Genomic DNA, 25,371 nt, shown 5'->3' on the forward strand with positions numbered 1-25,371 from the left:
CAATTTGATTGCTCAAGTCATCAGGTCAGGGTATGGAAATCTTCTGACTCTACTGCCACTAGGTTTTATCTATTTAATATCCGTTTTCTGTGGGTTGCTCAAAGTTATTCTGGGAAACGTTGACTTGAGGAATCTTAAGAGGATGTAGATGAGGTGGGGGTCTACCTAAACAACTCAATAAATAATCATCATGGATTTGTCTTCTCCAGTGTTGACTCACTCACTCTGATGTGCGATTACTACAGCACTCTGGGGGAAAATAAGACCTTTCATTCCATATAAGCCTCAGATATATTTATCTTCACATTGTGCACTTTTCTTTGTTCTCCCACTGCATTTTCTTCACAGGCTAGTGTTTAAGAAACATCACCAGAAGACTGAAAAATGTGTTTGATGTTAAAAGCTAAGAGAAAATAACCCACAACAGTAGAGCAAGTTATACATATAAATACAGCCCATAAGTCAGTAATACAGACTATAGTTACCTCCCAATTAAGAGTCCATAGTATTACAATGCTTAAATTATGCACAATAGCATATTTGGGGGGGTGCAAAAACCCCGTTAACCTTTCAGAGCAAAATTATTCTTTAGGGCTTGCAAATCTGTTACTACAACAAGAATTTGGTATAAAGGCAAAACAAAGTATATAAGTAAGGGTTCAAGGGAGAGGAGACAGACATTACTTCAGCATGCAGTACAAATAAAAAAATAAAAACAATGGTTTCATTTGAATTATTTATTAAGATATAAAGCAGGCACATGAATATAAGAAACGTGTGCACTAATAAGTCAGCTCTCAATAACAAAAAAAAAAAAAAAAAAAACCCACAGCAAAGTAGTTTTGATATCACTCAAGATTCAAATTCAAACTCAAACACAGCAAAAGACAAACTGTGAGGAAAAACACTCTCGAACTGCTTGGTTCTACAGTAAAAAAAAACAAAACCTGTCAAATAACTATCCTGCTATAGTTCACAGACGTCAAAAGAGCAAAACAAAGCTTCAGCCCCAAGACCAAAGCAGCAGGATTTCAAAGCCTCGCCGTACATCAGTGCACCGCTATGCAGCAGAGTACTGTGTACAACTGGAAAACAAGCTGCACAGAGCAACTACAACCCACAGTTGTTACCTGAAGTTAAAAAAAAAGTTTAATTTTAAAGCCTGCCACCTGCCAACTTGTTTTTAGTTTTTCTAAAGACTGTGCATGACATAAAATCTTGATTAGTGTTCAGGCTTAAGGATAACAAATACAAACAATAAGCAAGAGTTTAAAGTCACTGAAATCCCCTCCTTTCCTCGCCTACCTCTAAGCTGCGGAGAGAAAACATATTGATCCCTCGATTTGGACACATTCTCAAATTGCGGAGGTGTTTGGTCTCATTGACAGTTAATGAAGCTTGTCGGCTTTGGAGAGTACCGACGGGGTCCGTTCATTGTTTAGCCCACTGGGTTCTGCCAGACTCTGAGGAGTTGGGGCTTATTTACAAAGTCTGACTCAACTGGGTGGATCTGTGTGCCTTAAGTGTAGGATCAAGCACTTGTACCAGTAACGCAGCAAAACACAAGGCTGGGAGGAATATGTCACCTTTGGTTTGCTGCATCATGTGAATATGAAAAAGAAAACACAAAAATAAAACTTGAGATGTTTAAATTATAAAAAACAAAAAGACAAGGGGGAACAAATAGTCATCCAGCACTGAGAACAGTGTTAAAGATCAGTTTGAACTGTTTATAGTGGCATAACAAAGTATGTATAAAGTTATAAAAATGCAGGCAGACATGGAAATATATAGACTTTGGCTCCTTAAGGCGGAACCAAAACATATTTTAAATCTTACCAGTTAGCCCAGCACATCCAAATGAGCTACAGTTATTGCTTAAGTTACAACAAGGCAGTTGAGATTTTGCATAGTTGATATTTGCAGTACAGAAGGTATTTTGCCATAATCAAACAGTATAGTGGAAAACACCAGAGACCCCACAGTATTACTATAAAACTGGTTAAGATACAACATAATCACAAGCCTTTTATCATGGGTTCTTATATCTATGAAATCCACTTCTCTTCCTTACATAAACTTGAAAGGAAAAAGTGGAATCTAATTAAAAAACAACAAACTTTGTCCAGTTGATTTCCCTCTAACTGCATTTTCCAGAAAAGAGACAGTTAATGCTATAGACTAGAGCAAATCTGAATTCATGGAATAGAAATTAGGCAGTGTAGGAATATAATGGGTCAAACAGGCAAGCCATCAACGCAAGGTGGGACATATGTTATAAAACCTTTTTTTTCCCCTGATAGAATGACGAGCTCCATCTATATATAAACTCATTGGTCAATATTTTGTCTTCTCTGGAATCAAAAACAGGGGAGTCTAGATGCTATCCATGGCTTTAAACTCGCTCAGAGCCTGCACGGGGTTGATATGCTTCTTTTGAGACGACCTCTTAACTCTGTTGGTTTGGCCGTCATCCTGCTTCTCTCTCTTCACCAGAGGCTTCTTCTCGGGAGCTTTCATCCTCCAGGAGATAGCTGGCATGTTGAGCGCCTCCATGCCTTTGCTCTTCTGGTACTTTGTGGATGCAACGTAGGAGGCCTTGACAGTGGATACCACTGTGTTCATCAGGTTCTTGGCGGCCTGAATGAGGGACATGGCGCTGTCCAACTGAGTACGTAGAAGAGACAGGAGAGAGCACCAGAAAAAAGGTTAAGCTTGGTGAAAGCTAAGGCTGTTATTCTTTACATTTACATCTGTTTTGAATTCATGTCATGGGGGGGGGGGGGGCAAGACTTGAAAGTTTGTACGGAAGAATTAGCGACCTTTCAGAGTTTGTCTGGCTTACAAACAGATGTGAGAAATTTGAGAATATAGAAAAAGGTCACACTAATTTAATCTCCACAACTTAATAGCCTCAGAGACACTGGTGACACTTGACAGGAAATGTTGGAAGCATTGGCTCATTTCAGCCCTACAGAGAGGAGGGAGGAATTCATTACTTCCTGCACACTGAGGCAACCTATTTTAATTAACTGGACTGGCAAGTAAGTGGTTAATTAATGCTTAAAAGGGTTTGTAAACATCGGCTTTATACAGTGTTATCTTAAGTAGTAAAAAGGTTAGGAAACATTTGGACAACATTAGTCCTTTCTACTACAGATGAAGTCATTATTTTTCTGTTTATTCATTATAAAACATAAGCTGTAAGTTGCAGGGCAGAATGAATCATACAACAGCCGATGCCATTAAGTTTAATATTTTTAATTTATTTGGGCAGCACACCAGATAATAAAACTTAAGAAAGTAGCCAATGCTTTTTATTGATTTAATGATTTTTCTAGCAATTAAAGTACCCTGTGGAGATTTCATTTTCAGTAAATGCGGTTCTTGTTCCTCACTAAAATGCACTGTGTGCATCCTTAAGGTTACAGAAAGAGACAACACTCCATGCCTCAATTTAGATATTTACCATTTTTGGGAATGTTTTGAAATCTGTTTGCATCATCTTTCACTCTTCACTGGCACGTGGCTACCTCAGAAGCTGCATTACTGCCACCGACTCTGACTGCGCCCTGCCATCCTCAAAAGCGGTTCAATTTAATACTTCATTTCAACTGGTCTACTACTCTTAGGCTATGTTCAGACTGCAGGCTTTAAATGCTCAATTCCAATTTTTTTCCCAGATCCGATTGCATGCGCAGCGGAATAACATGACGTCAAATGCAGCACGCTGTCAGCTACAGAAGTAAGTTATTGTGCTCTCGCAGGTCACATTTCTCCCGAATTATGACAAGTATTCACAACTTTCTGTTCTTTTCATTACAGTTTCTGGTGCTGGACAACACTACTGCCCTACAACATTCTCCCTTTCTCTCTCTCCACTGTGTCCGCTCAGACAAATAGTATGCACATAACTCAGGAGAGAGCTCGCGATCTGGTGGATTTCAGGTATAAGAAAGGGAATGAAATGAAATGAGAGCAGATGAAGAGGAGGAAGAGAGCCACATGTATAATAATGGCTTTGGGGAGCTTTTTTGTTCATTGCGGCTCCATCTACAACAGAACAGCTGCTCTAGAGTGATGTCAAAGTCACATCAATTCCGACCTGAGTGTCCAGACTGAGGTCGCATTTAAAAAGATCCGATCTGTAACAGATTTGGACCACATATGAAAGTGGCCCAAATCCGAACTGGAAAAGATCAGATTCCATGTGATTTGGCCTGTTCACATTTTTCAAGATCAGATCTGAGTCACATATGAGTAAAAAAATCTGATTTGGGTCACTTTGGCCTGCAGCCTGAAGCCCTTAGTGACTGAGGGGCCTTTCGCAGTGTTCATGGTTAAAATGACGTTGGACTTACCCCAGAGACAACAAGCTCTCCTCCAAGGTTCTGCACCTCAGCCTTGACTTTGCTGCAGATGTTGAGCTGGTGGCAATACAAGGCAATACGCTGTAGGTAGGCGAGCAAGTCCTGCTTACAGGTAGAGTCGGGACACTGTGACACAGAAAGACAACACGCGTCATATACATACACATCAATTACTTTATAAGCACAAATAGGTTTGTAGTTATACTGCTACCTGCTTGCAGGTTGTACAATGAATCAATTTCTTGTCACCTGCAGGCGCTACTCAATCTGAATATTTATGTGATTCTACAGACGCAGTGATCTCACACTTTATCAAGATGAGTTAGTAGCAGTGTGACAGGTAAGGTAGACACCCACATTAGGGACATGCTCAGAGCCAAAATGACAAACGCACGCCCACAACCTGGTAGATTGATTACACATCTTCACAGGGTTAAGCACGATCAAGTCACACAAAATGCAAATTCTATTAGGAGGCAAACACTGCTGTCAATCAATTACATTATGGTCGTAATAATCTTGTGTGAGGTCTTTTTGGAAACAAAAATACTTGATCTAAAGTAGCAGCAGCGCAGTTCGTAGATGAGTTTTCAAAATTAATAAAAGTAATCACCCCAGCTGTCAGTAATCTTTGAAAACCCTCCATCACAACAACTGAAACAATGACTTTTTTTTAAGTGTGATGCGCAAATGAACTGCTGAGGTTTGGGAAAGCACTCAAATAGGCATCAATAATTTCAATTCTCAGAGGAAACATGTAGTGGATGAGAAGTTTAAAGTGTGTGGCAACTATTTTGAGGTTATGGGATCAATACCAAGTTGTAAGACAGACTTATTCTTAAATCCAACAAGGCATTAACAATACAACACAAAACCAAAATTGAGCCATTAAAAAACAGCCTCGGGAAATCCAATAATTTATCATAACACCCACTTGAAAGTGTCAGTCCCACAAATGCATGTCATTTAGCATTGGCAATCTTTCTGAATTATTTCATCTCGTCATAATTAGACTTGGGTTCTTCCTTGGAACACCATTTCCAATCCCCTTCCTAGTTTGCTAGACAAGCCACCTGCCAGCATAGTAATTAGGCCACAGTACTCTTCTGAGCAGCTCATCAAGTGAGATATATAAACACTCTGAAGGGGCTCTGACGATTTACATCAGATTGTAGATCTTAGCAGAGTGACCTGACACACAAACGGTATTGTCAGCAATGATCAAGACATGGCGAGGCTGACTCCCGTTTCAGATAATGAGAGGCTGGCAGCTTTTCAAATCACCTACTGAACCAACTACACCTGTGAAAAGCATTGGGGCAACCATGTGAGTGAGCAAGCCAAGCAAAAATACTGGCTAAAACACCGGTATTTGCAGGTGGTTGGCTGTCTGAAGGAAGAGTCCTTTGGCAGCTGTTAATTCGGAGTGCAGGAAAAGGGGAAAGGGAGGTAATAGCATCCAATCGCTTAATTAATGGAGTCTCAGCTGGTAAGGTCAATGTCGAAGAACTCAAGTGTGCAAGAGTGTTTGCATGTGTCTAAACAAAATGAGGAGGCACTCTGTCTGGCTGTAAGTGAACATATGATGGACATCTCCCAAAAAATGGCCATTTCGGCCAATCCACAAAAAGGTGAAGAAATCACAGTTTTATTATCTCTATGCAAAGGTTTTTGGACACATAGAAACTATGATGCGTCTAATCCTGCTGAGCGGGGTCAGCATCCCTGCTGTGAGTGTCGAGCGCTCCGCTGAATATACTCCCAGACATGCAGCCATCCCAACTAGCACAACTGTGTACAGTATCATCACAGTAATAGGGTGCTATAGTAGACACACAAATAAATATAAATAAGTGAACCATCCTTCCACCATACTCAAACACCTTATTTACATACATAAAACACAAAAGGCCACAAAACCAAATACAACTAAACCCATTACATCTTTCCTTAGTGAGGGCTCTATGACAATATGAATAAAATGGAATATCATCATTACCATCCTCTCCTGATTAATAGAAGGATGTGCTAAGTAGAGTTGACATTCTATTAAAGAAAGGTATGCAAGAGGAGATGATGGGAAGAGAGAGCTGGAGGGGATGATCATCATACAGGAGAGGACTAATACATTGCTGGGATGCTGGAGAAAATGGGAAATGAAGGGCGGTTAAAAAAAAAAGACTAAAGAACCAGAGAAAAATAAGTAGTTGGAGAATAGACGGGGATGAAGAGTAAGCCAGAGGGGGAACGGTATGGAGGAGTAAATAAGAGGAAGAAATCCAACAGGGGAAACGGGACATAGACAGGAGGATTCAACTGTAGGGGGGAGGGGGGTGTAAGTAAGTAAGTAAGTAAGTAAGTAAGTAAGTGAGTGAGTGAGTGAGTGAGTGTGAGAGAACGAGAGTGAGAGCGAGAGCGAGTGTGTGTGTGTGTGTGTGTGTGCGCACGCAATCGCAAAGACCTGGGATGAGGCTGAATGCAGCAGCCATGCTAATGAGGGCTTGGGGAAGTATTCAGACGGCTGAGAGCAGGGCACTGTGAAAGCATCACTTGTGCTCATACTCAGCTCAGCTGCTGGCTTCACTCAGCACTCAGGAAACTCTGCAAGGCTGCTCTGACTGTGACATGTGAATACATAAGTTGTACAGAGAAGAGACAAGAACACCTTGGATTGTTTTGGTAATGAAAACAGAAGCACTGTGTGTGATTAACTAGGGTGCAATTCACAAGCTCATTATCGTTTCAGAAACTAAAGTACCTTGCAGACTACCTTCCCTGTGCCATGTTTCCAGAAACCAGATGTATCGGTAGGTAACTCACATGTCACCAGACACCTTTGGTCTCTGCTATGGTTAATACATAATTAATAGTGCAAATACATAATAAGTGGGGCATATACTGTAGGTGTATTTGTTTAACATATTTGTTAATGTATCCTCAGGATGTGTAAACACCATAACCCAGCAGGCAAACTGAAAATCACATCTAGCCTCACAATTGACCCTTCGCTAAGCCCCGCCCCCCTTAGTTTCTGTTGCTAAGTCCAACAAACTGTCGGCGCTAACACTGTCTATTACTGCACTCCCCGGAGAAATATTGTCAAATTTGTTGGAAAAAGCGATCTCAGAAAGAAGCAGACAGTTTTGCAGTTGCATTATATATTTGAAGGTTGTATTCAGGCTGTCAAACTGACTCAAACGGACGTGAAAAAAATGAAAGATAGAAGCTAAAGCCTACCACTCACACAGTACAAGTGAACCTCCGCATACCCCGACGAGTGAGACAAAAGACAACGATATGAACGATCAACACTGTTCCTGTATAGCTGGGTAGGCCTCTATTCATAATTACAATCATTAAAAAGCAGAACAGTAGGACTTTATTACGTTACATTCAGTAGGAAGTTAGCTAGCGTTAGCTAACTAACATTACATTAGGAACAATCTACGGCCGACATTTCTGGATTTATGTTAGGTATTGGAAACAGAATAAATTGTACTTCTCCTTTCAACCACTCTGGGTACCAACTGTAACTATTATTAAGTGTTAATATCTTAGAAAAATACAGCCAAAAAAAGCTAGAAAACGACTCTTTGCATTAGTGTCAATGGAGTGCATCCATGAAAGTGTCGGACCACAGTCAGAGCAAGTCCTATACTGCGCTGTGATTGGCCAGCTGTGTATACGGGGTGTGGCTTAGCAAAGGGTCAATTCCAACAATTCAGTTTCCATGTCACAAAACTTGCTCCAGTGTGTAAAAAGAAAGGGATCATCACTCTTGTTCCTGCTGAGTGATGCTCTCCTCTAAGAGACTTCCACCATTAGAGCCCATCATTGTATTAAAAAAAATGTCCATCTTGCCCGATTGCTGCTGTAAAATGTTCCTCAAACCCGATGATATATCCTCTGCTGTGTGGCCAGTTACAGACTGGGACAGTTAACCTTGCTTCGTCAGCTGGTATTGAGAGATGGCAACGAGGGGGAAGGGCACTTGAGACTCCATCACACAACTCTGGATATCTTTTCAAGGCAAACTAATAGAAAAGGTGAGTCACCGTCTTTCAAAAAGGAGCAGTAGTACAGGTAGAAATGTCAGCGATTCTTACGGAGTTGTTCTAATCTCCTTCTCTGCTGGGTTTAAGCGCCTTGTCAGAAAAATTAAGGTGATTCATGAAAGTTGGATCAAAGGGTAGCTGATCATTATTCTAATTTACAAATTTTATCTCTTAAGTAACAACGTCTTACATGACATTTAGTATATTCCATATTCATGAGGGTCTCATTTTCTTAGTGTGTGGGCAACTATTGCTTTGTTTTATATTCCTTAGCATTTAAGTTTCTCTAGAGGAGGTTCATAGTGAAGTCTAAACAAAAGCAAAAACTATTTCTTCCCCTCAACAACAACAACAAAGGCCATGAAGAAAAGAAAATGAGGGAATAAGAATGACAAAGCAGGATGTTGAACAAAAGGATTTCACTGTGCTACGTGTTGGGTAATGTCCATGATATAAATGATGATCAGGAAGGTCAGGTCCCATCATTGGAAATGCCATGCAGTTCTGCTGAATTCCATTAAACAGAGCAGAGACAGAGCCACTGTACTGCTGCCGCCCAGCACTGACCTTTCAGGACACATCACCCAGAGGAAATACCAATTTCCAATATTTAGTGACACGGCAGCATTCTAATGTGCTGCTGCCAGCAACCTGTTGGGGAGTGCCACAGGGCAGTGAACAAGGGTTTTCTGACATGTTTTGTTTTTCAGTCCCTTCAGTTTGTGAGAAAAGTGATACTCCCATTGCTCTCAGATCTAAGTGAGGTGTTTTTGTTTAGAGGTACTTTGCTGTTCTAGTTCCTGCCCTTTGGTCTGGTTATTTAAGAGAGAGAAAGTTCAGCTTAACAGTTAAAAAGAATGCGTTTTTATTTCCTAAAGTATACTGATAACTACGGCTCAACCCTATAAATCACCCCATATCATAATGTACTGACAGACCAATTTGTTCTCCTGCCACAGTTAAAAGCCAAGCTCAAACAAACACAAAAACCTTCATTCAGGAGAGCTTCACTGTGTAAAGAAAACAACAAAAATCTGTGTGCCTGTGTGTAGGGGTGTGCATCTTCACTGGCCTCACGATTCAATTACGATTATCAGGTCAATGATTCAATTTGATATCTCGATGCATCACCTCAAGGGTGGAAATTTTTAGGGATCCTCGTTACGAATATGAGGGCTACGATGTGATTATAAAACAAATATAAGCCGCAATAAAGATGTGTTTTTCTCAGTGTGACTACTTGCTACTTAAATCAAGGTGTTTGTAACAATCCAAACAAGTAGGTAGTAATGAAATGCAGCTGTTTAATGTTACTAGTTAACATTATTAGTACTAATTATTAGTATAGAGTCAGATGGGGGTTGAACTACGCACTTTACAACGCTCCAGCCAAACCACGTTCACTCCACCTTAGTATATCTGTTCCTTTTTTGTCTCGTGTAGTGTCATGTTGGTGTCTTGTCCTGTAGGTTGATTTCTGTAATCTTGTATTGAGCACCACGGGCATTGAGAAACGGCATTTTGTTCATTTGCGTACTAGCTATGTCCTAAACAGTCCTGTCCTCAGTTTCCAGACCGCAGTCTGCCTTCACTTTTCCAGTAGTTGGAAGACGACAGACAGACTTTAATTAAAAGACACACAGTGACCTACACTTTACATTTACTGCCAGACTGAAACATAGCGTCCATATTTCCCCTGCTCCGGTCGCTTGCCGCATGTCACATAGTTTTCCTTTGAAGAATGTGGAGAGGACGCTAGCTAAGTGCTACCGTGCTGCACAGTGCGCAAGTGAAAATCATTAACGTTAGCTGCGCATTGATTTTATTCTTCATGTGAAAGTTTAGTAGCAGCAGTCATTCATTCAACAGCTACCTGTTTGTGCCAATCAGGGAGAACAAGTCTCTGTTGTGTGCACCACACAGACGGTCGGGAGCTGCACTTCCGCATTTCTGAGTTCCGCCTTTTTTGTTCTGTCAACATTACGTTATCAATTAACCTCTAGATAATTGATTGACATTTGTGAATCAATTCAGAATTGTCCAAGTCCGGATCCCGATGCGCGTGTGCGTGTGTGTGCGCGTGTGTGGTAGAGGGTTGCAGATATTTAACTGTGCCTAACCTGAGAAATGACCTTCAGGACAAGAAGCCAGTGGGAACCTTTATCTGCCATTACACCTCAAAACTACCGCAGGGGATGCGGGATGCTGGGAGGCAAAGGTATATATGATAAAGTGAGCTGACTGCCACTGGGGAAAAAATAGTGCGACTGAGATCTATTGCAAAATTTAAGGATATACAGGAAAGAAAGCACTGGAAAGACCATTCGGTTACTTTAGGTGGAAACTGAAGTAGAAGATAGGGATAGGAAATGATCGATTCCAAGGTAGTCTGTAGACTTAAAAAATGTTTAATATATTAAATGAAATTAAAAACTTGAAAACAGTGGCAGTAAATACAACAGCTAAATTTGACTTAATGAAGATAGATGAGAGCACTTCAAAAAAAAGCACTGAGGAAAGTGCGTGAGAAGCTCAAGTGTTTTAGACCTCCTGATGAAGTTGAATATGCTGATGATCCCTGCGCAGTCTATTTTAATGGGCTTTACAGTTAATGTGCTATACATTAGATTTCACACTTCTGATGCGGATTTGGTTATGGCGGATGGCTTAATATAATATCTGCCATGGTCTACCAATGTCAATCAAGATGCATTTCAAACAGAATGATCATTGCCAGATCTCCTCTCCTCACTGCATCTGCTAAAAAGATGCTCCATATTTGCAAGAGGCGCAATTCAATCACGCTGGCACTTGGGAATGTTAATGTGACATTGAAGCAGACAGAGAGTCTGGGTGTGACAGGAGAAAATCAAGCTGGGGGCAAGCCAAAAAGACCGACTTTAGAGGTAACCACAGGGACCAATTAAATGGCCCTCATCAATTGTTAATGTTCATGCTGCACCTGTCAGTCAGGAAATTCACTGTAGTACTTGTAAGCTAAACTGATAACTTAACACGGCTGCAACAGAATAGGTAAGTACAAAAAGGCATGTTAAAACATTTATACTTCCAACACCCACCTTTACTCCTTTTTGGCTCAACTTGATACCGGCCTGCTCCAAAACCTAAGGCCTTCAATAGCTATACACTATTTAGACTGACCAAATCATGAAGTATGAAGGGTCTGTCTTCTCCAACCATCCAAACGAAGTTTGGCTGTTTTTCCATCTTCCTTCAACTGGATTCTCCACCTCTAGAAGCTCTCTGGTTATGAAAGGTGGTTCTTTCAAGGCCAAACTCTTTTAAATCGGGCCTTTAAATATTGAATTATCATGGGAAAATGCCTTTCCAAACAATTTGGAGTTGATGTATTTTCTTAAGAGGCAAAAAGGTGTGCTTCACTTCGTTGGGCTGAACTGCACCTGACCCTTGAACTGCTGAGCTGAGAATTTGTGGGCTCTCTTGGTGATGTTGCTTCTCCACTGCAGTAGGCAATTTACAACCCTGTCTGCTGTAAAGCGTCCAGGGCCAGAGCTGGGATTAGACTGTGACCAGCAACAGAGCCCATGGATCACCATAAATCTCCACTGATTGAATGCAAATTGGAAAAGTACACTATGTATGTCAGTATACATCATGAGAATAAAGCTGCACAACAAACGCACGCACACACACCTAGCACATGTCCATTCTCTAAATATGCAAACCTTATTTTATGTGCATTTGTATGTGTACATGCACGTGTTTATGTGGTGAGCAGGCAAGCAGCAGATATTTATGGGCTACATAGTGGCTAACACATTTGCATTATAAATCTCAATTACATAGCATTATTTGTTTACCAGCCTGCTCAGATGGAATTCTCATAAGGTGCCCTGCAGTGGAGGCTCATAAATTCTTAATAAACTGCAGTGCAGACCTTTGTACAGCACTGACCTAAATCCTGCAGCTCATCTCTGCACTACACTCATTTCTTTAAAACTTTAATAAGGCTCTATTACACATATTTAACCGTTTTGCAGGAAACCCAAACTAGACCGAGTCCACCTGCGTATCTCTGTTGAACACAATATGCCCGTACCAAAACACGCCATGACACAGTCTTGTGAAGGAAAATGTAGGGTGAGATGCTATCAGTCTGGGACCATCTGCCGATGTGTTTTATATGAGAAGTAAACCCTCATAGGCCCTCCAGGCCAGAGGCACAGAGCACAAGTGATTAATATGCCTAGGTTAATGAGCAGTCCCAGCATTGCCTTTGCTCCTCTGACTCTGTCAGTTTGTGTGCATCTCGGTGGTGATTCACTTAACTATTGCTGCTGGAGTATGTAGAGCATCCCAACATGCCATTCCTTTGCTGTAAGTGGGCCTGTGGCATCTCCTGCTTTGTTAAGAGATATGACCCTAAATATAAACTGCCTGCGTAAATAAATAAATTTGAAAAAACAACAACAACAAAAAAAACCCTGCCACCTGGCAATTATACTGCTAATTAAAAGGCGAAGCACACTTAATGGATTCATCTCTCAGGAGGGATGTTTCTCTCTCTGCAAAAATGCACTGCCTTCTTCTTTCTGTCTCTCCTATCTCTCCATCTGGGAGCCTTGGCTGATGTGTTACGGGTGAGTGTCGCCTGGTCTGCTAGTGTTTTGGTCTCTGCTGAGAGAGAAAGGCTAAGAGGGACAGCTGGATGGGTTCAGAGGCTGGAGGGGTCCTCACTCTCTGCAAAGACTTCTGTTCCAACAGCCAAAGCTCTTTATTTATTCATACTTTGAGTGCTTCAAACCCCAAAATCCCCTAATAGTGTACGTACACACACACACACACACACACAGAAGAATGAAAGAGAAACGAGTACCTACAAATAGTTGAGGATGGGAGAATAAAATAGTCCCCCAAATGTATTAAATCCATACACATGTGCTTGCAGAGAGGCAGGTCAGTCAACAGACATGTTTGTATGTGGGCATACACACACTCTCACGCCTGCATGCTCACACACCTGCCCATCTGTTTTCTTCGGGGGATAACACTGTCATTAAAGTGAATAAGCATCTTCAAAAGCGGCAGTGAGGCATAAAAAGTCACTTTCCAGAACGGCTTATTCCCTATTCAGATGATTCGATGCAATTAGGTCAGAACAGATCACACTTACTTTGTGATAGACATGGGCCTGTAGTGTTAAAGATCTGAGGGCACCTTAAATAATATATCACATGTGCAGGGGCTATTGGAGGCCAGCAGCTCATTATGAGGAAGAGATCTCCGCTGAAAGCTATATGCAGATGTTTCCAGTATGTGTTGGCATAATTGGAACACCTGGTTGTGCACCAGCACGAAAAAAGATACTTAAAAAAGTACTTCATATACACCTCTTAAATCCGCTCTGAATGTGAGCAAAATTTATGGAAAAAATGCATGGGCTATTTTTGCCAATATCAGTACATGTGGAACAAACTTAAGTGCCCCAGCCGGTCCAACACATCTCATTACACAAAAAACTACATTTTACTTAAATGAATTATTAACCACGTGTAGGTAAACTGGAGCCCTGTCAGGAAGTGGGTTAAGTGAAAACTGAGTTTGTTAAAGTGCAATTTATACTTCTCCGTGAAATCGACGGCGTAGCCTCTGCGCAGTCCCCTACCCTACGCCGTAGCCTGACGTGCACCTCCTCAAATGCAACTACACGTCGAGTCGACGCAGGCCGTAAGCACTGTGATTGGTCGGCTGAGAAGCCTCGCAATGTCTCTGAGCCGACAGGAAGTGCCCGTGCTTTGAAGTAACTTTTACTAGCTGCCAAAACAGCGGCTGTAACACGGTGGATCAATATATTTGACCGTCGCAACCAGAACGAAATTACTTGTTTCACTATCAGAATGTGATCCACTTGGTTGATAACATTTGAAAAGGCTACACCAGCCGCACGTATACAATTTTACCCCCATTCACGTTAGCGGAGGGCTAAACCGGAAGTTAGCCTGCTCGGCTGGCAAAAGTTAACACAGTGGACGCTGTAGCACTACTGCCGACTAGTGTTTGGGGGTGTAAATGCAGATTGACGGACACTCAAACGCACAAGTATAAATGCCTGGCTACCCTATACAGGAGTATAAATCAAGCTTTAGCCTTAAAATCTGGGTTTCTGGTTCCAACAATAATATATTAATTACTACATTCATTATAATTTCACAATAGTATACTATTTTACCACTAGTTGAATATTAAATCCAGTTCCAGACAGAAAAAAATCTAAAGGCTACACTGTCCTTCTTTAACACTGACTCAGTGGACATTAAGGCAGCTGTCAGGAGTTGCACATAAACATCACCTTTTAAATGTTGTGATTAGTCGCAGTGATGGAACATTCCTATCATAGTTATCCCACTGTCTGGAGGTTGTCCTGCTAACCACAGCAGACAACTGGCTGAATTGGGAGGGTCGTCAGCGGATCGTGCTCACCTGGGCCCATAGGCTATAAAAGCTGGCCCATGTTTTCAGTTCGGTCTCTCCCTTCTACCAGGTTACATCCATGCTGTGGCATCTTCTTTTTGTACTTGTGTTTATTTTAGTTTAATAAATTACACTTGTTTAAACTAAGTACCTTAGGTGGACTCCCTCTTTGTCTCATTCCCTGAGCCAGTTTGTGACAAGGATGGTATGAATATTTCTTAGGGCTGCACGATTTATCTAAACGCAATCGCGATGTCGTCATGTGTGATTACATAACTGCAAAACGGGTGCGATTTAATAAAACAGAAAAGGTGTGTGACACTGTCTTCTCTGTGTGCGCTGCAGTCTGCTCATTATCCACGCTCACACTAGGATCTCACAAGTGCCTCTAAAAACAGATAGGCCTACGTGCAATCAGAAAAATTATTCATGAGCAGTGTGCCAGTAACTTAAGACAACAACCTACCATGAACCCCCCTCCCCGCCCCAGTCGCTCTGTGACAGAAACAGAGTGACGTCGTAGGCAGTTGAAGTGGTAATACAGAAGAAAACTGGGTTAGGATAAGGAAGGTTTGGGGTTGGCTCGATGGCCATTTAATGTTCGCTGTATCTGTTCTTTTGTTGTTCAACATGTTCATCTTTTCATAAAGCCGACATACTTGTCAGTCAATGTTCATTAATCGACCAATCACAGCCTGGATGGGGCGGGACATTCAACTAGTGGTAAAATAGTATACTATTGTGAAATTATAATGAATGTAGTAATTAATATATTATTGTTATAGGCTACCAACAGTATACTTTTAACTGAACATTATACTCTTTATTTATTAATATTATACAAATAAACTCATGTATACCAGTTCCTCCTCCAGGTTGTGGATAGAGTCTCTGCAATGGACAGTTGTAGATTTAGTCAGAGCCAAGATGCCAATGTGCCTATATTTACTCCTTCTAGTCTCCTTTGTAGAGCAACAAAGTCACCTTGTTCTGTTTTACATCTGCTTTGGTAGTTGTTATAAATATTGTTTAACTTTGTTCAAGTTGAGAAATATAGGTTTCAAAATGTCATTATTTTGTGCATTTCCCTTGATAATCAAGCAAGTAGATTCATAGTACCATTTGTTCCATTATAATCGAATCGCAAATCGCAACATTGTCCACAATAATTGCAATATAACTTTTTCCCCAAATCATGCAGCCCTAATATGAGTGAATAAGGATGAGGATAATTTGGGGCTTATTAGCCTATAGTATACTGTGGTATTGCTGTCAAAAATATTTTATGGACTTAGTGAACTGACAGGGTAAACGGAGTACTACTTGCCCTATGAAACAGTTTTATTTCAAACTGAATATTACTTGTATAAAAATGATCAAATATACATCATGCATTTCATCTAGCTCTGACAGACGGTTTATGCACTTTTACTTTTTATACGGTAAATCTATAAGAATTTGTCTTTGGGGCTTGTTGTTTCTGTTAAATGAACTGACATATTGAATTGTGGAGAATCTAACCGATGTTACGATATGTAGCGTGTCCATACTGACATATTGATCATATGTTTAAACATTAATATTTGTATTAACAATCTAAGAAGCTTAGAAGCAGCTAATGCAAGCGATCTGGCAGGGTTTCAGAGGTTTTATACATCGGAAGTACTACTATAAAAACCAGAACAGGCGTTTAAAATGAGATCTGTGTTTATTTGTCAAAATGTGTTTCCACACCAGGCCAGTAAATGGGGGTAGGTGGCTATTTGGGAACTTTTACGGTGTATGGTACAAAATAGATTCAAACAGATGTGTTAATGGCCAATGTACAGAATTAAAATCAATGTGTTATAGTCAGCGCTTAAACATTAAATTTGGATGAACTCAATACTAAACAAAAAGGCTTTCTGTTATGTAATGTAATGTTTTGCCAACATGTTGATAAAGATGTCAACAAAACCAAAGTAAAAGAGAGGCTTCCGTCGCCTCCAGTGTTATCAAAATTGAAATCTTACAGCAAACATGTAAAGCTGGTGTGTTTCTTCCTGAGCTAGTGTTCTTAAGCATAAGTGGAAGAAGCCCACAGCTGGTACATCTAAACCACAGAAGCAAGCAAAGTCTTTTACAGGAAAAAACCTCAAACTGACAACCATGTCTTGTTGAAAACATCACAACTAAACTCTTCCATGATTTAGCAACAAAATGTATATATACTGCAGCCACAGAGGCAGTAAGTCCCTGCCTAAGAGATCGCACATGAATAAGTTGGGGGATAAATCATGTACAGTGTCTCCCTGAGGGGTGGTACAGTGCAAGTATTTAAGTAAAATATGAGGCCATGGAAAATTGAATGTGTGTTTCCCTATGTCAAGGACCATAGTCTCTGGGGTAAAAGATAGATGTGGAGAGATGATGGAATTGGGAATTGGTTAGTGGGAGATGGAAGGAGAAAAGAGGGGAGTGTTTGATCCTGGAATAAATTGATAAGGACTGGGTAAGGGGTGTCTCATGAATAACAAATCATGGCGGTTGTTAACATCTGAAGGGCTCTCTGTGCGAGCCTTTTACTTGGATTTGCTCCTAACTGAGCAAATGAGAAAAAAATAATTAAATAAAAAGCATTAGTGCAAAAAGAAATTACATGTGATGAATGCCGTTTTGTTGCTATTTTTGGTAGACACGGCTTAAAGCACAGAATATTCCAAAACAAAGGTTTACCTCCTATTCTGAGTCTTTAAATCTGGCTTACACACGAAGCAGTTAAGGGCATTTAAAAACAAAAAGAAGGGGCCTTGAAATGCAAACAAATGAAAGTGTTGCTCTTTCAAACTCTGCGAGAGCACGACAGCAAGCAGCAATGTCGGTTCACTTGAGATGAGAACAAGTTGTGCTTTTGGATAATGAAAATCTTTACTCAACTATAACAATATGGTGTCAATTTGTGTTTCGTAGTCATAACATTCATAATTGGTGTCAGACGGGCTGGTCTGAGTGCTCTGAATGCACAACACGTCGAACCTTGAATCAGTTACAGCAGCAGACGACTCCTGTCAGCTAAGAACAGGAAACTGAAGCTACAAATTCAAACAGGCTCACCAAAATTGGACAATAGAAGATTGGAAAAACGTTTCCTGGTCTGATGAGTCTCGATTTCAGCTGCAACATTCAGATGGTAGGGTCAGAATTGGGTGTAAACATCATAAGAGCATGGATCCATCCTGCCTTGTGTCAACAGTTCAGGCTGGTGTTGGTGGTGTAATGGTGTGGGGCATACTTTCTTGGAAAACTTAGGGCCCCTTAGTACCAATTGAGCATTGTTTAAACGTGACAGCCTACCTGAGTATTGTTGCTGACCATGTCCATCCCTTTATGACCAGTGTACCCATCTTCTGATGGCTACTTCCAGCAGGATAATGCACCATGTCACAAAGTTCAAATCATGTCAAACTGGTTTTGAACATGACAATGAGTTAACTGTACTCCAGTGGCCTCCAGTCACCAGATCTCAATCCAAAAGAGCACCTTTGGGATGTGGTGGAACGGGAGATTCACATCATGGATGTGTGGCCGACAAATCAGCAGCCACTGCGTGATGCTATCATTTCAATATAGACCAAAGTCTGAGGAATGTTTCAACACCTTGTTGAAAGTATGCCATGAAGAATTAAGGCAGTTCTGTAGGCACTAGATACTAGAAAGGTTCCTAATAAAGTGGCTAGTGAGTGTATGTGCCCTTGTCTTATAACAGCAATTGCACATGGGTCAGATTCCTTGAGCACATTCTGAAGTTTTACATCAACAATTCACAACATGGAGGTAAAGTTAATATGATGCTGGAGCAGAATTGGAGGAAGAAATGACTTAATTTTAGTTTATTATTTAACATCTTTCATGTAGTCCCCCTGCCTGAACCATGTTATTTCCAATAGACACAACAGTAGAGTCATGTAACAAAGTTTGTGCAACAATATTTCTACTCAAGCAAGTGAATTATTGTCTTTTATTTGTCCTTTGTGTTGCTACACTTGTTGCTAATTTATTGGGCGTGACAGTGTTGATGTGGCACATTTCTAATTATATAGCGGGGTCACTAGCACAAAGGTGTAGTCTACATCAAACCCTTTGGGGTTGAGATTCATTAATGACTTACATTGTCGGCAATGGTGCGGCCCAGCTTGTCCATTCTTGATCCTGCCTCTGCAATTTTCTTTGCAGCGCTGATAACATCAGACGTATTCTTCAGTGGCCCTTTCCCCCTGGGGAGAGAAAGTCGAAAGATCAGTCACTGTTTCTGATCTACTGCAGCCTCATTCAATATGCAGGAGCAGCATCTCTGTCATGGAACGGCTGTTTATTTTTTTCAGCCGGAGGAAAGTACGGATAGAGAAGCATGACTTGTGGGTACAGTGAAGGGAAACGTCATTGAAACATGTGTATGCTTGTGCACAGACGCCTACAGATAAACACTCTTGCACCATACTGTTCAGTCAGAGCTGAAAACGTTTTATACCCATAAAATGCAGTGCCATGGTCCCATTCTTTAATGACCTACTATCACACTCTTTTGAAGCACCATCACCCCATTTACAAAGTAGGGTACTTAACACGTATAATCCTGTAGTTCTAGCATATAATAGACAAAATATATAGCTAATAAGCTTTTAAGAAACTGAGGAAATCCTGATTCAATGCCATCATATTATAGTGGTCACCAGTGCCACATGCTTTCCATCACAACAGAAATTCTCAGTACAATGTATTTTGTTCCTTTTATTCAAGCAGCTTTCCCACTTTATTAGAGGGCTCAGAAGCAAATCAGACTGGTTTCATGTCTGCTGGAGGAGAAATATCAGTTGCCCTCAAAAAAGCTACAGACCAGCTCTTCATTTGAATGGTCAGTTTAATCCAGGTGGGGAACAAAGAGCAAAAAAGAGAGAACAAAAAGAGAGATGAGGGTACAATTCAATTTAAAAGCTTTGGTCCAAGTCCTTACATTAAACATCCATTCTTGACCTTCTTGAGCCAAATGAAGCCCGTCCCAACAAAGGTCAGTCCAGCCCTGACCTGACCCACTGTAAAGCTTGTCAGCCATTTGCCGTGTTTTTTCTACCCCCACAAGGGACTCTGGGACACAGTTGGCAAGAGGCACAAATTGGATTCAAAGCTGCTCTCTCCAGGCTAAAAAATGAGCCATCCAACCCAGAACAGATGGAATTTTGTGTTCTGTTCTCTCGCTTCCTCTTTGCTCCCCTCCCGTCTCCAACCCTTCTACTCTCTTGCACTCCCTCTGCCGCTCTGCTGTAAAGCAAGTCAGGGTCCTAGTGGAAGAGGCCACGCGTCAGAGCACAGACTGGCAGCTCTCCGGGGACAAGTCAACCCCTGGAGAGCTGGAGGCATTGTGATGTGTTTTTTTTTTTTTTTTTGGGGGGTGCGCTGCATGTAGTGTTTTTAATAGTGTTGCCAGTGTAATGTTGTAGTTTGCTCAAATAAAAAACATCACATTACAATGCAAAACATCCCCAGCTTTAGCCTTAAGATATAAAAGTGCCAGCTGTTAAATTTCCTCACCATCTCCAGCTCTGCCTAGGTGGACAAGCAACGATCAGGAAAAGCACAAAGAGGCCACAAAGACAGACAAGTGAACTCCTGACAGGAGGACTCTCGTCAGATTTTGGTAGTGGATTTATACATGGAGAGGGGTCTGGTGACAGCTACAGGCCTCCAGATGGGTGTAAGCCACGTCGGACCGAGCACTCCACAGCACAGAATGCTATAAGAACAGGTGGCTCCCAAATATGTTGCATGTTTCGAAGCCACACATGCCTTATTCATGAGAGCCGCCATGCAGCCATAAGCAATGCAGGTGTCAACAAGAAACTGTCTCACTCTCTGCAGATTTGTCAGAAGAGAGGTCCAGAACAATTACAGCATACTGCATTAACCTAGGCAGGGCCTTATGCCAGCTCAAGGTTGAGGGGGCAATAATTTGGGCGCAAGCTAAATTAGCCAGTTACTGACCTTCCATGTGCGAGCCAAGGCATAATGTGAACATATATATTCAGCCCAATAAACATCAATGTGTTCCATTAGACACACACGCTGGCATACATAGTAGAGGTCAACAGATAGTGGATTTTTAAAGGACGATATATGAAAAAGCCAATAGAAAATAATTTTTTTTTAAAATGTATTTTCAAAAAGATACGAAAACCTTAACCAAAAAATGTCTTCCTTGAATTCTGTATACATCAAATCAAATATTGAAAACACTAATAAAGTTGTTATGAATCATCATCTCTAGGTTTCTAATATGCAAATCCAGATGCTACACTGGCTTCAAATCAGAAGAACCATGGGACGAATGCATATAAGCTCAGGACATCACAACTGCAGTTTGCAGGAGACAGTGGGGAAGGTTAGCCATGGTGCACAACTACAAAATGCACATTTAATTTTTTTAAACCACAGCTGTTGTTGAGATCCAACTATGGAATGGCATTCCAAATAAATCCATTTAGGGTGGTGGTTTGTTATTAAATACTAGATGAAATAAGCTGGAAATAAAAGGCACGGAATTTTGTAGGATTTAAAATCCAGCCACCTAAAAAAATAAAAATAAAAGCCGCTTCAGGCATCCAAACCACACAGCAAAAACACCTGATGTTCTGTAACAACACAATACCTAATGTTAAACTACATTTTGATTAATACAAAATGAATACAGTTACTTGATAAAGAGCAATACTCAGCCAGTGATGGTAGGCCTGTAATGGTGTAAATGGAGAAAATGTTTTCCAGTAAAGCTTTTCTTTGAATTCCTTGGGCATGCTTTATATTGTAAAACTGAGAGAAGCAGCCTTCATGGTAATATAAAGATGTTACTGCAATCGATGCACTAATTAAAATACATATAAACAGCAGACACCATCCAATAAGGAAACACTGATGGCACTCTCTGCATTCAGTTTACATGTGTGTCTATAGTGGATGTAATGCAAAAGGCAATTCTTTTTTTCTTGGCCCTTTGGATGAATAAGAAACAAATAAAAATGTGCAGGGTTATGTGTAAACTTAGTCAGATCACTGGCTCTGTTAGTATTTTGAACTCTGCTACAGTATTGTACTGGCCAAAGAGATGGATGGATCTTTGACCCATTCAGAAGATGAAGAAAGAGGGTCAGCATTTTGGATGTGACTCAGAGTTAGTCACAAAATTTCCCCTGAGTAATTCACTTGAAAATGTAAAAAGCCAAGGTCACGCAAATACAGTCAGACAGTCAAAAGGTCTCCTCGCATTATCCACACACACAGACACACCCCCAGCATGTGAGCTAGACAATCCTAAGACATACATACAGTCCAACCCTAATCAGAAAGTGTCAATATTTTGTTATACATTCATGTCAATAAAACCAATTTGAATTGAATTACCACACCCAGCCACACATTCCAATGGCATGTGCACGCACGCATACACACTACATCATACACACAAAATATGTCAGGGAATCTCAAATGATTTGACAGTGAGGTTACAGTAACTTATGTCCCATTCAAATAAAAAGTTTCTGGACTAATTTACCATAACCAATCTTTATTACCAATTTTCTGGATGACATTCCTTAAAAAGTCTCTAAACGTCTTGTTTATCGGTATCACATCCATTGATAAAGGGCTGCCAGAGGAAACAAGATTTTATAGCTGCTTAGCTAGAGGCATGGGGTAGCAGGATGGATAAGTATGGTATATATGATTTCTAGTGATGTGGTATTTAAACATACAGTGCACTAACGTAGAGCAGGCATCTGTAGCCAATATTAATGCCTGGTGGACAAGTGCACACTGTTTTGCATTATGAAAGTCTGTGAGACCTTGAGAGAGTCCAAGTACTGAGCATCGCTAAAAGCACCAGGGTTGAAGGTTCATTCTACTTGTCTATGAACCCCAAGGTATTTACAGTACTAGTGTGTTAACAGACATTCTTCTAGTATTAACGTGAACAGCATTTAGAAAAACATTTTACAGTATCAGAAATTACATAAATGTCGTCTGGTCAAGAGTATCAATTACTTTGGGATTGGCAAATAGGTTCCGATCGTCTGTTTTTAGTTTGGTTGTGGTGCTACCCTTTTGTTTACATTTGGGTCACTGATGTTATAAAACCTATGTGATGTTGATTAAACTCAAATAATTAAAAAAATATCGCAAGCTTTTCTGCAGAGATCAATACTATAAGTATGAACCAGATTTGTAAGTTTTCAGCTTTCAGTTCTTGTAACCACAGAAACTTTAAGACACACTTACTGTTTTTAGTAGAAGCACATTTATGGCAAAAATGTTTCATACTATTGCAGGACACAACACGATTCAGAAGATTTCTCTGCCATCTTTAGTGTCTCACCAAACCACTGACATGGGTGAATATGGCCACCCTGTAGCAACTCTGCTGAGTGAGACAGTCCATTTAAAATTTACAGTGCACACCCAGATGTATTCGTGTACCAGACAGAGGGAGATTTGACACACTGCTTATGGTTGTGCATATTAAAATTAGGAGAGGATGGAAAAAGAATCAAGAAGAAAATCCTACCAACAGTGCTACTTAAGGAAAGTGAAGAGCATTGATGCATGAACAGTGGCGTTAAACTGAGTGTATAGTATTGTGCAGATATGGGCAAATGTTGGGAAACAAATGTATTATTGGGTGATTATATTTGGCTTAACTTAAACGTGCATTTTGCTTAAATTGCACAATGATTGGAATATTAATTTGAGGAAGATAAAATGACACATGCGAATTAAGAAAGAACTACAAAGATGTAAGACAAATACATAGTACAGCCATACTACACACCATTCATTCTGTCTGGTGAGCCCGTCTGAGGCCAGATAAATATCAAATACAATTACAAAACATAATTTGCTAGGGAAGGAAATGGGCTCTATGTGTGAGCCAAGCTGTTAGTCCAAACTCACCTGGTGAAGTCTGTCATCTCCATCATGATCATGCACATCTGCTTAGCCAACACAATGATGTCATTGCCACTGTCATCCCACTTGGACACCTCAGCATCCAGCTTGCTCTTCTCTTCCTGGAAGCTAGCCACCTGTTCAGCAATCTTTGCCTTCTGCTCCTGGGGCAACTGGGCCATTATAGCCTGGAGGAGCAATTATGGAAAGCGTAGAGGGTTAGCACACGAGACCTCAACATACCATTTCTGCCTCCAGGGCATTTTATTTTATGTCTGCCCCATGGTATCAATGGATGCGCATACGTTTCTTGCCAGGCAAGAGCATGGTGTTGTTTGATATCAAAACATGCAAATGGGATGCGAACAACATTAGACACACCTCTACATATAATGCATTGCAGCTCAACAACACTGCAAATTACTAAATAATGAATATAGTTAAATAAATACCTATCTTACAGTGTCAATCAAAAATGCATAATATAGAGTTTGTCTTTTCTGTAAATAAATGTAATTAATACCAGTGATTGGTCGAGGTTAAGGAGGGGATTGTAAACCTTTTTACCTACAAAAGCTGGGTTCAAAAAGGGGTTCACATGGGACATCTTCTGGAAAAATATACATTTATTGAAATCTTAGACTCTGGCCTCTGAAGAAAATCCATATAAGCGCATTTGTTTAGCTGTACTTAATATCATGTGCAAATGTGTTTAGCACCATTTTTATCCATCTTCTTGGCTGGTAGGTTAAAGAGCAGTGTCTAAACAGGCAATCAGACATTCAATAAAAGCGCTTGTGAGGCCGAAGTGGGCAGACACTTAAGAGCAGGAAATCGAATATCATCGCAAGAGCATTCATTCCATTACTGGTAAATGGGACTCCCTTCTCTAGAGTCACCTAAGCTTGAACAAATCTGTTCAGGGCAGTGCACAGATCTAAAAAAAAATAAAAAACTCTCACATAATCTTTGGTAAACATAAACAGCATAGATATGTCCTGACGGACCACTGCCATTAGGGATTTTTGAGATGAATGCAATACTCTGTGTTCTTTAAATCAGTGGTTCCCAACCTATTTTCCTTGGTGCCCCCCCTACTTTTATCTAAGAAAAGCTGAGCCCCCCCAACAGCTGACAAAACACGCACACAGAAAAAAGATGATGTAATTTGAAAATAAGCGCTGCTTTTGACACCATTGATCACAACATCATGTTAGACAGACTGAGGCACTAGGTGGGGATCTCTGGCTCTGCCCTAGAATTGTTTTCATCCTACCTGTCAAATAGGAAGTTTTGCGTGTCTGTAAACAACTATGTCTCTTCGTTCTGTCCAGTCAAATATGGTGTGCCCCAGGGGTTGGTCTTAGGATGCATTTTGTTTTCCCTTGTATCTGCTTCCCCTTGGACATATTATCCATAAACATGGTATTTCTTTTCATATTTATGCTGATGACACACAAATATACTTCCCGTCAGATCCACAGACCCTGGAATGCTGAGTTCACTTAACAACTGCCTTTGTGAAG

General features: G+C 40.6%; 1 protein-coding gene across 2 annotated transcripts in view; it reads right to left on the reverse strand.

Moving 5' to 3' along the window:
* Positions 1 to 722: 722 nt before the first annotated feature.
* Positions 723 to 25,371, reverse strand: part of ctnna1 (catenin (cadherin-associated protein), alpha 1) — a 95,424-nt gene continuing 70,775 nt past the window's right edge. The window contains exons 15-18 of one of the 2 annotated variants that reach the window (XM_038700108.1): positions 23,852 to 24,033; positions 19,026 to 19,131; positions 4,362 to 4,496; positions 723 to 2,667 (exon numbers count right to left, since the gene is read on the reverse strand). In XM_038700108.1, the coding sequence (XP_038556036.1) occupies positions 2,377 to 2,667; positions 4,362 to 4,496; positions 19,026 to 19,131; positions 23,852 to 24,033 (714 nt within the window). In that variant the 3' untranslated portion in view covers positions 723 to 2,376. The remainder of the gene's footprint in view (positions 2,668 to 4,361; positions 4,497 to 19,025; positions 19,132 to 23,851; positions 24,034 to 25,371) is intronic. The other variant, XM_038700109.1, reaches the window with a different exon arrangement.

The sequence above is a fragment of the Micropterus salmoides genome, unplaced genomic scaffold, assembly GCF_014851395.1.
Source record: "Micropterus salmoides isolate LMB-PRFRI ecotype aquatic unplaced genomic scaffold, ASM1485139v1 Ms_hic_scaffold_5, whole genome shotgun sequence".
NCBI classification, from domain to species: Eukaryota; Metazoa; Chordata; class Actinopteri; order Centrarchiformes; family Centrarchidae; genus Micropterus; species Micropterus salmoides.